The sequence below is a fragment of the Anoplopoma fimbria genome, chromosome 14, assembly GCF_027596085.1.
Source record: "Anoplopoma fimbria isolate UVic2021 breed Golden Eagle Sablefish chromosome 14, Afim_UVic_2022, whole genome shotgun sequence".
NCBI lineage: Eukaryota > Metazoa > Chordata > Actinopteri > Perciformes > Anoplopomatidae > Anoplopoma > Anoplopoma fimbria.
In genome coordinates, this window is record NC_072462.1 from 7,158,372 (window position 1) to 7,172,566 (window position 14,195).

The following is a 14,195-nucleotide window of genomic DNA, read 5'->3' on the forward strand; positions in this document are numbered from 1 at the left end:
TCAAGGAAATTTTAATAGACTCTATTGGCTAAAATATTGCAGATCCTTAAGTTTCTTTACTGTACTCTGCTGTGATTTGGTCACCTCAGCCTGCCGTTTTTTTAGCGCTGCAAGAGCATTTCGCCTCATTTTCAAGTGGAAATAAGAGTGTGTGAATGTGACCAATTATTTGGGCGAACAGATCCACTAAACTCCCACACAAAAACAAATCTGTTATCTTTCAAATTAGCAAGGAGCAGTTTACAAAATGTTCAGCAATCCATTTTTCCAACAGCTGATCATGCCCCGTAATGTTCACGAGTGGCATTCACCCAGTTGAACTTTCTTCTACATAGCAGATCAAAAATGTGAGTTTATTAATCTAATAGTTTTTAACCAGGACCTTCAGTATTTGGATCAAACAGCTCCTGTAAAATAAGTTGGCCGGATAGATATGTAATCCACATTAAGGTAAATATATTGGAATATTGAATTGAGGTACAGAAATGGATACTCAATATTAAAGGAACTCAAATCTGGGTGGATTGATTGGGACATCAGAACTTTTCCTAATGTACCAGCCTTGTTCATAGTAGCTGATAATGTCTATTGGAAAATGTTCTTAATGCATGTGTAGGTATTGAAATATAAAACTGTAAGAGAGAGAGGTAGAGGCTTTATGTCTTTAAGGATATTTATGATAACTGTTGTAATATTGCTCATGTACGAGGTGGTTCACAGGTCTGAGGTTTTGATTTAAAGAGAGTTCCCGTGTTGCTGGAATCAATAGAGGTTGCTGTGTTCCACTCAGGAGATTTTTTCTAAAACACTGTGATCTTCAGCCAAAGCTCTCCAATATCTCAGCACTCAGACTTCAAAGAGGGGAGATCATTGTTTTATTAGATAATTTCATTTTCTCTTTCAAAATGGCTTGATCGAAAGGCATAGTCAAGTTATTATCTGGGATTCTGGAGGAAACGCACATTCAATCAAGCGTGGAGGGAGGCAGCAAAAAATAAATAAAGAATCAAAAAATGTTTGATTGTTATTCTGCACGTGATTAGATGATACAGACCTAATCAATATTCCTCAGCCACAGTTTTGTTTGAGCGAAAAGTCCATTCCACTCTTTGTCATGAAGTTCCCCGGAGTTGGCCTTGAGCAATATTAATAGCACAAATTAGAATTGAAAGGATGGCAGCGGTTGCCATCGAGCCGTTACATTTCATATGAGTGGATGAACACTTAGTGACAGGAGTTGGCTATTGCTCCCTTGGTTTTAGCAATTATACTGTTCAACTCGCCTACAATATATAATGAGGGAGACTTCACCACATCTCTATGTATGTATCCTCGCCACGGAGCGGTATTGTTACTCTCGAGAGGATTAACATGGCATCCATATTAATGCAAGGTTTTCATATGCAGGTTTCGAGTCCGGTGCGAGATTTCGGTAATGAGTGATCACAATGTCTAAAAAAGATAACAGGCAGTGGTCCCATTTACAATGCAAACTATGCGGGTGGGATTCCTCACAGCAGTGTGATACCCAAGAGGGCACTCTTTATTTTGGTCATGAGTGAAAGAGATGTAATCTACAGAATCACCACAATCACAAAACTAATGTACTCCAGGATGCATTTACAGGTCAATATATATATATATATTTTTTTTTTCATAAATATTTTGACAAAGGACGTGAATATTATGCGGCAAAAAATTTAGCTGAACAGGTTGGTAAATCTGCCCTTCACACTGCGAATAAAGGCTTCAACCAATCATGTTTTTGCAGAGCACTCATATTCAAAATGTACACTGTCATGAACAACAACACAGAGGCTCCATAGTCCAAACCAAGACAGCAATATATTGTCCTTTCAACCTTGACAAAGGCAGGGCAGACCAGATCCACTCCTTCTGTTCTTACCTTTCACAATAAAAGCCATAGACATATACATTGCGTAAATGTTTAGTAGAGGGAACTCAAGTCCACTCAGAGCATTTCCCCAAAAGGCGAGTCAATGAAATAGTCTGGTGCTGCTTGCTGGTTATAGAACAACTTACCTCAGATCAGAGGTACATTTTTTAATTGCAATTTTTATATAAAATTTATTTATTTTGATTTCATCCCCAATTCTTTTGAATTATTTAATACATTTACCATGCTGTATTAATGATCCTGTATGATACGTAGTTTTTAGCTACTGCAGATAACTTAATAAAGAGTCATCAAACAGTAGTTAAATAACATGTTTCACTTGAAATCAATCCCCAAAGAGCATTTAGAATCTATTTAGAATTGATAATTCTAAAATAAACTGATAATTTTTGGGCTAAACTTCGACTTGTCTTTCTAATAATCTGATCTGTTATTTCTAATAATGTTTCTGTTACTTTTAGATATTTTTTTAAAGTAATGATTCTGTTTTCATGTCTTGTACACTACTTTATATTTTTTTTAAATATAATTTCTCATTATTTCCAGACTCAAAATGCATTTAACAACATATGGTGTTCTCTTTCTCTCTCTCTCTCTCTCTCTCTCTCTCTCTCTCTCTCTCTCTCTCTCTCTCTCTCTCTCTCTCTCTCTCTCTCTCATGATGCTGTACCCTATACGTTGCTCCTCCAGTGGAGAAAACATGATGGAGCATGATACATTGCCCTCCAGGGTGCTCTTCCAGTCGGGGAAACATCATGAATATCTATGGTGCCCCTCCATTGCAGAAAATGTGATGAAGTGCCCTCTAGGGTTCCCTCCCTTCCAGTGAAGAAAACATGATAGAATGCCCCAGGTAATATATGTTATCTAAATAAGTGACACACCTTAAGAAGTGAAATTAAATCAACAATTTGATTTGATATTTACCAAACACTTCTCAATATTCACAAATTGATGTAAAATTCTGTGGTAATGGATAAAAAGTAATGCAACAGATGGTTTCTGAGCAATGTTAAAACAACCCTGACCCTAACCCTTGAACAATAAAAAAATGTAGCAATGGTGCCCTCTTGGATGCCCCTATTGTAGATAAAACATGATAAAGTGCCTGCTAAATTGGCCCAATGTGCCCATGATAAAGTGAAATAATGTGTCCTCATGTGAGGCCTCTATGTTTTTTTTGCATTCAGGTCCGTCATCGCATGTATCTTTACTTTTACGTCCCTCCCCCTCACACAGCCTGAAACCGTCTCTGCTCTATGACAAATTAATATTAAGCAACACAACAGTGACGGTACAATACTATTTTGATTTATCATTGTCAAAAATGTAAATTTACTCCACACTATAGAGACGAACGTTGGGTAGTAGGGAATAGTAAATGAGAGAAAGATTGAGGCATTTTTGACACAGCCAACATTATGATCAGCACCAAATTAATCCTACAATTTATCTTGATCAGGCACAGGAAAGGCCACCATCAGGACCCCTGTACAGCCTACATTATCACTCTGCTGTCAGGTTAAGTGCTCACCAGGGCCACGTCTGTTCGGGAGCAGCCAGCTTAGCTGTGTGTTAATTACCTCTTGTTTACAGCCGAGGTGATGAAGGTCTCCGATCAGACAGTCTCTGCGAGAGAGGTGACCAGGACGATTTCTGCCAAGTGCCAAGTTATTCGCGGTTTGGGCGATCAGTGAATAAGTGCCTTTCTACATGGTTTAAATGAAACCATTGCTTTGTCAATCTGTGTTGGCAGTTTTCTTAGAAGGAGAGAAGGGGTCATCACAATACCTAGACATAGACATACCTTTGTTGAAAGCTCTACCTCTGTTCCAGCTGCTCTCCTCATCCAGTTCCCTTATCCATTGCTCCATCACTGACACTGAGAAATCACTGGAACCCCTAAAGAACATTAGTTTCAGAATCTTCCACATCAGATCAGTCAATATTTCCTATGGTTGCAACCCTTACAAAACTAACAAGTGTCATCCCCCTGGTGCATTTTGATTCTGTCTCTGAGGAATGGGTCATTAGCAATGTCTTGGACCATCACACATATTCACTCTCTGTCTTGAGATTCCTACAGAGGACAAAGCCTAGGATCAAAGATGTGTATGTTACACAACTGTCCTGGGTTACTCCTACGGTCACACCACAGTGATTTACCTGACATACCCTCATCCTTAAACATCCATGGTTGGTGAAGCGCGGTCTTCACACAGACCAATGGACAGGATCAGTTGTTGCCATGGTCACCATTTGGGGTCTGCTTGGTCAGCATCATTTTTCTTCTCTAAACATAGGCCCAAACTTGGGTTAAACGTTGTGGCCATAAATGTAGGTATCATCTGATGGCGTAATGTGGTGAAGTTACTGCATGCTTTAACTGAGTTTGTGCTGTAAACAGGCTGGCAAAAATGTCTGCTGGAGGTCACAGTCATTTTTATAATAATACAGGTAGATATGTGGCTGTAACGAGCAACATGTTGTGGTAGAGATTGTTTGGTTCAAAACAATGTATGTCCCAAGTCCCAGACAACAATACGTTTCCAATGAGGAATGTTTCCAAAAGCTTTAGTGTGTCATGACGGGAAGAGAGGGTAATGACAGTTGTTAATTTGATTGGTCATGATTGTCACAGCCTTTCATTAACCTACCTATATTAATGTGTTCTTTCAGGTCCCACCCAGTGCCTAATTGTGCCACAGGTGTGCCACAGGTGTGCCAAATGAACCTCGCCACCAAAGTGTGTCTGGCACTGTCTTGGCAGGGTGCACCTGACTGCAATCTGGCTTAGCCGCATCCCTTTGATTTCATTTGAAATACACAATGGTTGATTGTGATTTAATAAAAGGTCCAACATGTTGGCCTCCTTAGTTGTTTTATGACTGTTCTATGTCTACCCACTTGAAAGTGGATGGACAAAAAGTCTAATTGATTCCCCTGTTCCAGCGTCAGTGCTACTTTATAAGAGCCTCGTCAATGCTTTTTCAATTTATATTTTGAGGAGGTACATGCTTAAGGAACTCCGCAAAGACGATGGGACTGTGCTTAGAACCTCTCAGGGATCGTCCTCAAGAGGCAAGCTGTGCTGGCACTGACCACTCGTGGTTTAATAGAATCACAACCGAGAGCCACTTGCATTCCCCTCTCATTTCCTCAGTTTGAGGTTTTTCAGGATGGAGACGTTCTTACCAAATGTGATCTATCACATTCAGCACCCTCAGTGGCCACTTCAAGTACCTCATCATACTGTTGGCTCCACTGCCATTGGCTCACCAGTGCTGCAGCTGGGTTTCAAGTGCTTGTCAACATGGTTTGCTAGAACTGAAAATATCAGAAAGTTTATATTCATGCTTTGATTTCCTTCTTTTGATTTAACCAGTTGTTAAAGATGTACTCAGATCATTTCACTTAAGTAGCAGTAGCATTACAATATTGTAAAAATTCTCCACTACAAGTAAAATATTTTCATTCAAAAAACTAAGCAGGAAAAAGTACAAAAGTATCATGAACAAAATTTACTCATGTGTTATAAGTTGTTGTATGTTTTGTGAGTAAAATCATTGAATTGTTGTTGGTTAAAAATATGTTGAATGAATTGCAAAATACCTCCAAAAATGTAACTTAATCACAGTACTTAAGGCCTCATGATAAAAATATGAATTCTCAAAGTAAAAAAAAATAATGGACTGATGCTGCCGCTTCCATAGTCTAATATATGAGCAACAAGTCTAGGCAAATTAGACTAGTTGTGTTATTTTTATGTCTTGATTGGTTACTTAGTATTTCCACACAAACACACATAGTCCTAATTGAAGCCATGCTTGTTTTATTGTATTCCTGCCTGTTCCCTAAAGTATGTGAAGGGCCAATCTTGCAAGAGCCATAAAAACATTGGTTGCAAACTCTAGATTGAGTTTTAACGTGCATTACAACCCAGCTCTGAGGCTGCAACATGAAGGAGACAAGACGGGTTTAAATCTAATAAATATATACATTTATTTAACAAAGACTATTAACAAATCACATTAACTAAACAAAGCAAACAAAACAGCAGCTGAGTCAGCCAAGGAAAAGCCCCAGGAGGAGAGCGCTGCCCTCCCTGTTCAGGTGCTGAGTCTTTATGACTGGGACTCTACGATGCTCAGGTGTGGCTCATCAGCAGTAATCAACAACCTGAAAGACAAAGAACCAGCAAACAGGACACAGACCCCTACTGGAAAGGAGGGGTCGTCACACATGATATTAGTATTTTCCACATATCTCTTCTTGGGGTTCATGAATGGCATTCACTATAATTGGCTGGCTCCAGTTCTCATAGTCACCAGCTTTCTTATATTCATTTTAAAAATATCTCAACAAGCAAAGGGAATTTGAGGAAAAAAAAGGAAAACTTTTTAAATTCAATACAATACCTTTTTGTTATAATTTTAACGATACATATACTAGTTTCTTAAATAGGTACATGATTATAAATAATAGGAATTTTCAGAAAAAAAAGCAAGCATTACAAATTAATCATTACACTTAAAGGCAAATCATATTATGCATACCGGCCATTTATAACACATTTATTTCAAAATAAAATATGAATACAAGTTAAAAAGAAAGTTTGGGCTTAAAAACATCAAAATCATGATGTATTTTACAGAAATACTATGAATATAAATTAAATTTCAGGTTGTGTTGATTTTAAACAGGCCCTATTATGCTATTTTCTGGGTGCATATTTTTATCTCAAGTTACAGTTACAACATGTTTACATGCGTTAATGCTCATAATCCTCCTTGTTTTTCTCATCCTGGCTGTCCTGCAGCACCTCTTCTCACCCTCTCTCTGAAACGCTCCATTGTAGCGCTTGCTCCTCCCCCCCAGAAAGCAAAGTCTGCTCTGATTGGTCAGCTAGCCCGCTCTGTTGTGATTGGTCAACGTTTCGCATGCGTCGGAAATGTCCTGCCCCTTACAACCAGAATCCAGCCCCGTCTTCCAGAGTGGTCCAAAACACTGTTGAAGCTGTCCTCAGCAAAATGCAGCGAAGACAACATTAAGTTTTCATTGTACTGCTCTGGCAAAGTGTTACAAAATGAAATATAGCCATTTTTTTCATTTAATTTGCCTTCGGAAGTCCAAACAAAGGACATTTCCACTCGCAGAGCTTCAGCTCTCTCTCTGGGTACATACCAAGTCTGTTAATTGTATCCTTGTTTCCCTCACTTGCGTCTCTTCCTTGCGTCTTAGTCCCGCCCACCAGGGCTCCTTTTAGGCGTGGACTTCAGGTTTTACACTCTACAGACCTTTTACATGTAAATATATATATATATATATATATATATATATATATATATATATATATATATATATATGTAAAATATATATATTTACATGTAAAAGGTAAAGTAAAAGTGGAAAAGCATAATAGGGCCACTTTAAATGTTTGAAAAGGTGACTCAGTTGCGATGTGTGTCACATTCTTGTCACAAATAAAGCATCTTGCTCTATTTCTATCTACAGTTGAAAAATAGCACAACGCCATGCTATGTTTCCTTTCTGCCATTCTCTGAAATGTTTGGTTCTGAAGTGTTGGACTGTGCCTTGCTGTGCGCTAGGTTGTAATATCATGTTGGTTTGTGTCATGTGACACCGACCGGCTAATTATATATGGACTGGTTCGGCACAAACATTATGAAGAAAGTACTAAAAAGGTTTGGAAGTGGTGCAGCCGCGCACGTTTCAAATTTATATAATTTTATCATCAATATGTTTTTAAAGGAATCCATACCAAACGAGTAGCTAGTGAGTGATCCTGCAGTATCAAGCCGAAAATCGCTGAAGGAGATTAGAATCAGTTATGCTTTCACTCTACCTCCAGCATTTCATTTCGCAAGCGATACTTTTGTGTTAACTGATTGTAAATACCGAGGACAGTGAATTTCGAGTAAATGTAAGATATTGAGCAATACCAATGTCCTGTAAGTATCTAGAAAAGAGTTGTCAGTGTTGATATGTACAGGACACTCAGGCACAACACAGCTAAATGAAAAGAGGGATTACAATGTCAATTTTAGATTAACTGTATCAAAATATAATTTCCCTCTCTGGATGAAATATGTTTCATGTGAAAATAGACCTAGACCCAATCCAAGTCACCTTCAGCCTGTTTTGTGACCTCCACTCTCTTTGTTAGAGGGACAGATTAATTAGAAATGGGCTTAAGCCTTGAGGAGACAAATGCTCTGCTAGACAGATGCTGTTTGAACAGCAAACTGGTCTTAGGATATTAAAGGAAGATGAAAAAATTGAACTAATTGGAACTGAAGGACATATGGGTCGTAAACGTGCTCCTATTGTCACAGTCACGCCTGTTCACTCTTCCTGCACTCTGTCTATTTCTCTCAGCTCACAGCCCAGCCCCCGCTCTCTTACCTCACTCTGCCTCACTCACCTAATCAGCCTCATGCAGTGCACCTGTCTGCCACACCCACCTCGTTAACACAATCCCTCTCACCTGCTCACTCTGCTGCACTACTCACCTCAGTATAAATACCCCAGTCGCACACACACTCACTGCCAGATCGTTGCATTTATGGCAGACCTTCCAGCAATTTCCCGTGGACTGATTTCCCGTTGCCGACCCTGCCTGCCTGTCTGGACTTAGTTCCTGACCCAGACCGACAGTTCGTGGTGGAGGTAGATGCCTCCGACGTAGGAGTTGGGGACGTCCTGTCCCAGTGCTCGGCTACCGACCAGAAGCTGCATCCCTGCGCTTTTTTTCTCCGTCGGCTTTCCCCCGCTGAGAGAAACTACGACATTGTGAACCGAGAATTACTAGCAGTGAAGCTCGCCCTAGAGGAGTGGCGCCACTGGCTGGAGGGAACCAAACTTCCATTCTTGGTGTGGACTGATCATAAAAACCTAGAATACATCCGCACCGCCAAGAGACTGAACTCCGAACAGGCCAGGTGGTCTCTCTTTTTCACGAGGTTCCACTTCACTCGATCCTATCGCCCCAGTTCTCGCAACATCAAACCCGATGCCCTCTCCCGCCAGTTCCAGGAGGTGGAGGAACCAACCCCGGGTCCTCTCCCCATTCTTCCGGACTCCTGCCAAGTCGCGGTCCTCACCTGGGAGATCGAGGAATCAGTGAGGGCCGCGACTGAGGGTCAACCCGGTCCCAGCGCCTGTCCCCCGAACCGCGTTCGTCCCTCAAACTCTTAGGTCCGACGTTCTCCAGTGGGCTCACTCCTCCAAACCTACCTGCCATCCGGGCATCCTGCGAACCCAATTGCACATTGTTGGGAGCCACCGTAAGCCTGTCTTCTGGTTTCCACCCACAATCCAACGGCCAGACTGAAAGAAAGAATCAGGAAATGGAGACCGACCCTGTCTGCCTGTCTGGACTTCCCTGCCTTGCCTGTGCCCCGGTCAACGACTCAGCCTTCTGTCCCCTACCACCGGATTCCCCTACCTTGCCTTTTCCTCGGTTAGCCACCTTAGCCTTCTGTCCCCGACCACGAGTTTAGCCTCCGCTTCCTCTGGTTTCCGTCTGCCTGATCCCCTGCCTGTTTCCCAATGTTAGTCTGACCCTGCCTGTCTGTCTGCTGTGTGCTGTGTAGACTTCCGAACCAAGGCGCGGCTAAGCTCGTGGAATATGGCCGCTCAGTGCGACGCTTACATGCTCGGCTTGGCGGATTATATCAAGGATGAACTTATCTCCTTCGAGCTGCCCACCTCTTTGGACGGTCTGATCGAGGTGACCTCTCGACTGGACCGCCGCATCCAGGCCCGACGGCTGGTGAGACGCCAGGGTTCCAGCCACGATTCATTCCCCAACGTTATGCACGCCACAACCCAGCATCATCCGCCAACCATTCCGCCTCATCGAGAGACCGAGCCCATGCAAGTGGGACGCACCAGACTCTCGACTGAGGAGCGTGACCGGTGCCGCAGGCACAACCTGTGCATGTACTGTGGTCAGGCTGGCCATTTTTGTTCCAGACTGTCCGGTAAAAACCCAGGCTCGCCAGTAGTTAAGGAGGTGCTGGTGAGCCGAGCCGTTTCCCAACCCTCCTTCTGTCAGAGGCCCCTCCCAGGGGTCCCCAGACTATCTCCACCTTCCTGGACTCCGGAGCAGATGCGTCCATCATGGACGAGGGACTCGCTCTACAGCTGGGGATTGACCTGATCCCTCTTCCTCGCTCGGTCCCTGCCAGCGCTCTCAACTGTCATCTCCTGGGGACCGTCACGCATCAAACCATCCCAATCCACATGCTTCTGTCCGGCAACCATCATGAGACCATCTCCTTCCACATCCTGTAGTCTCCCCGGATTCCACTCATCCTGGGGTATCCATGGTTACGTCGACATAACCCCCACATTGACTGGGCTACAGGGGCTTTCCGAGGCTGGAGCTCTTCCTGCCACCTTATTTGCCTGAAGCAAGCCGCCGCCCCTCAAGTTCCTGCCACCGTAAACTCCACGCCTGAACTCACGGGGGTCCCGACCGAGTACTACGACTTCAAGGAGGCCTTCAATAAATCCAAAGCTATGTCCCTACCTCCTCACCGTCCATATGACTGCGCCATCGACCTCCATCCGGGCACTTTTCCTCCCAAGGGTCGTCTATTCTCCCTGTCCACGCCTGAAAGGGAGGCGATGGATAAATATATAAACGACTCTCTCGCAGCTGGACTCATCCGCCCCTCATCATCTCCTGCAGGGGCAGGGTTCTTCTTCGTGGGGAAGAAGGACAAGACCCTCAGACCATGCATAGACTACCGTGGCCTGAATGAAATCACCATTAAGAACCGCTACCCGTTACCTCTCATCAATACTGCATTCGAGCCCCTCCAAGGCGCCACCATATTCTCTAAGCTCGACCTCCGCAACGCCTATCACCTGGTTCGGATCCGAGAGGGAGATGAATGGAAGACAGCCTTCAACACACCGAAGGGGCACTACAAATACCTAGTGATGCCCTTCGGTTTGACTAATGACCCCGCCGTCTTCCAGACCTTGGTCAATGACATTCTCCGGGACATGTTGGACCGACATGTCTTAGTGTACCTGGACGACATCCTTATCGTCTCCAAAACCAAGGAGGAACACATTCACCACGTCCAGTCTGTCCTGCAACGTCTTCTGGAGAACTCTCTATTCGTTAAGGCTGAGAAATGTGAGTTCCACGTGTCCACCGTTTCTTTCCTGGGTTACATTGTGTCCGGCGGTAACATCAAGATGGACCCCGCAAAGGTCGCCACTGTCACGTCCTGGTCTTCTCCTGATTCCCACAAACTTCCTGGGGTTTGCCAACTTCTACTGGAGGTTCATCCGGAATTACAGCTCGGTCGCCTCCTCTCTCACCGCCCTCACATCCTCCAAGATCCCTTTTCACTGGAATCCTGCAGCCGAAGAAGCTTTCCAAACACTCAAGACCAGGTTCACCTCAGCACCCATCCTCCAAGTTCCTGACCCAGACCGACAGTTCGTGGTGGAGGTAGATGCCTCCGACGTAGGAGTTGGGGACGTCCTGTCCCAGTGCTCGGCTACCGACCAGAAGCTGCATCCCTGCGCTTTTTTTCTCCGTCGGCTTTCCCCCGCTGAGAGAAACTACGACATTGTGAACCGAGAATTACTAGCAGTGAAGCTCGCCCTAGAGGAGTGGCGCCACTGGCTGGAGGGAACCAAACTTCCATTCTTGGTGTGGACTGATCATAAAAACCTAGAATACATCCGCACCGCCAAGAGACTGAACTCCGAACAGGCCAGGTGGTCTCTCTTTTTCACGAGGTTCCACTTCACTCGATCCTATCGCCCCAGTTCTCGCAACATCAAACCCGATGCCCTCTCCCGCCAGTTCCAGGAGGTGGAGGAACCAACCCCGGGTCCTCTCCCCATTCTTCCGGACTCCTGCCAAGTCGCGGTCCTCACCTGGGAGATCGAGGAATCAGTGAGGGCCGCGACTGAGGGTCAACCCGGTCCCAGCGCCTGTCCCCCGAACCGCCTGTTCGTCCCTCAAACTCTTAGGTCCGACGTTCTCCAGTGGGTTCACTCCTCCAAACCTACCTGCCATCCGGGCATCCTGCGAACCCAAGACACCCTGCGACAGCCCTTCTGGTGATCCTCACTTCCCGAGGACACCAGGGAGTTTGTCAACGCCTGACCGACCTGCAACCAACACAAGCCCTCTCATCAGGCTCCGCCGGGCCTCCTGCATCCTCTTCCGGTACCCCATCGTCCATGGTCACACATATCCCTGGACTTTGTCACCGGGTTGCCCACATCCGAAGGCAACACCACCATCCTGACGGTGGTTGACCGGTTCAGCAAGATGGCTCACTTCATCCCCCTGCCTAAACTCCACTCGGCCAAAGAGACAGCCGAACTCATCACCGTCCATGTTTTCCACCTACATGGGATCCCGGTCGTCCCCAGTTCGCCTCCATATTTTGGAGGGAGTTCTGCACATTGTTGGGAGCCACCGTAAGCCTGTCTTCTGGTTTCCACCCGCAATCCAACGGCCAGACTGAAAGAAAGAATCAGGAAATGGAGACCGCACTCCGATGTCTGGTTTCTCGGAACCCTACTTCCTGGTCCCGACAGCTGGGTGGAATACGCGCAGTTCCGCCACCGGCCTGTCTCCCTTCCAGTGTGCTTACGGCTTCCAACCTCCTTTGTTCCCCGCACTGGAGAAGGAGGTTTCCTGCCCTTCGGTCCAGACCTTCATCCGCCGCTGCCGCCAGACCTGGACGAAGGCCCGAGCAGCCTTGCTCCGGTCGGCTGACAGATACTCAACTGCCGCCAACCGACCCCGCACTCCAGCCCCCGTCTACCAAGTGGGGGATAAGGTGTGGTTGTCGACCCGAGATCTACCCCTGCGGGTAGAATCCAAGAAGTTGGGACCCAAGTTCATCGGTCCCTTTGAGGTTGAGAAGGTCATCAACCCGGCGGCAGTGAGGCTCAAGCTCCCCAAACCCATGCGCATCCATCCCACGTTCCACGTCTCCAGGGTGAAACCAGTCCGGGAGAGCCCCTTGATGCCGGCTGCTCCTCCTCCACCGCCTCATCGAAGGAGGACCTGTCTACACCATCCATCGCCTGCTTCATTCTCGCCGCTGGGGCCGGGGCATTCAATACCTGGTGGACTGGGAAGGATACGGTCCTGAGGAGAGGTCATGGGTTCCTGCTCGTCACATTTATCAACAGCACCCGGACCAGCCCTCCAGGAGAAAGACCCCTGCCAGAAACACTCAAGAGGCTCCCGAGTCAGACAGTGAGGCCTCGTCGTCCAGGCCCGAGGAACCCTTCCTCCAGAACCCCTCCACCCACCCGACTGAAGTTCCGGACTCTGCGGCCTCGGAGGAGTACTATCTGTCTGCTGTGTGCTCAGCTTTAAATAAAGCTCCAGAACTTTATCTGTCTCCTGGTCGTACTGCTTTTGGGTCCACACCACATCCGTGACACCTATGGGATGTGAATAATCCAAACTTTATCTTGGGAATGAGCATCTCTAACCAAACTTTTTCACATTATCTATTTAAATATGGATTTTTTTATCATGAGAAATTTGGAAAGTGTAGATTTGTCAAAACATATTTTGAAAATTAAATTTTTTGTTCTTCTGTTATTTGTCATATTTGCTTGCATATTTATAAGGATGTGTTATACACTTGAACAATTATTTAACACATTGTTTGTAAGTGCTGTATTGTGTATGTGTTTACACAGGTTGGATTTATTTTTACAAGGTATTAAATTGATGGCATGGTGCTTTACACACATATTCACCATCATTTCATAATGGGTTCCTCTATCCAATCCATCTGACCTTCTCAGCCTTTTGCGCCATTGTGCACAGAAAAAAAAAAAAGGTTAACCTTACTGTTTCCTTTGTGAACAGTCGCCAAGGTCATGCTTTAGGCATTCATCAAATAATACTGTGAGACACATTTTTCCACTCGTTACATTTTTACAAAGTTTTGTGGGAGTTCTGTTCAGGTGCAATTTCCTTCATTGCAATGCTGTGAATGTAAATGTGCAGAAAGAATATAGTCTGTGCATTTTTGTGGTCCCATTTGATTATGATGATTATTTACATCGTTTTTTTTTTTAGTAATAGTTACTGTGGTGGCTCAAATGTTATGCCGCCACAACTGAAACAATTAAAAGTTGGGTTCAGGCAACACAACAAAGTCCTACTTTTAACTACTTAACATTAGGTGTATGCAACAAAACTTTTTACCTGAAACAATTTCCCCTTAGATTTAGGCAGCGCAAC

The 14,195-nt window shown here is 44.8% G+C and overlaps 1 protein-coding gene across 1 annotated transcript in view; it reads left to right on the forward strand.

The window, feature by feature from the left end:
• The first annotated feature begins 12,248 nt into the window (after positions 1-12,248).
• The window catches only part of LOC129102766 (leucine-rich repeat transmembrane neuronal protein 4), a 244,795-nt gene continuing 242,848 nt past the window's right edge, over positions 12,249-14,195 (forward strand). Inside the window, exons 1-3 of the mRNA XM_054613035.1 lie at positions 12,249-12,341; positions 12,637-12,870; positions 12,990-13,281. Coding sequence (XP_054469010.1) covers positions 12,249-12,341; positions 12,637-12,870; positions 12,990-13,281 — 619 coding nt within the window. The remainder of the gene's footprint in view (positions 12,342-12,636; positions 12,871-12,989; positions 13,282-14,195) is intronic.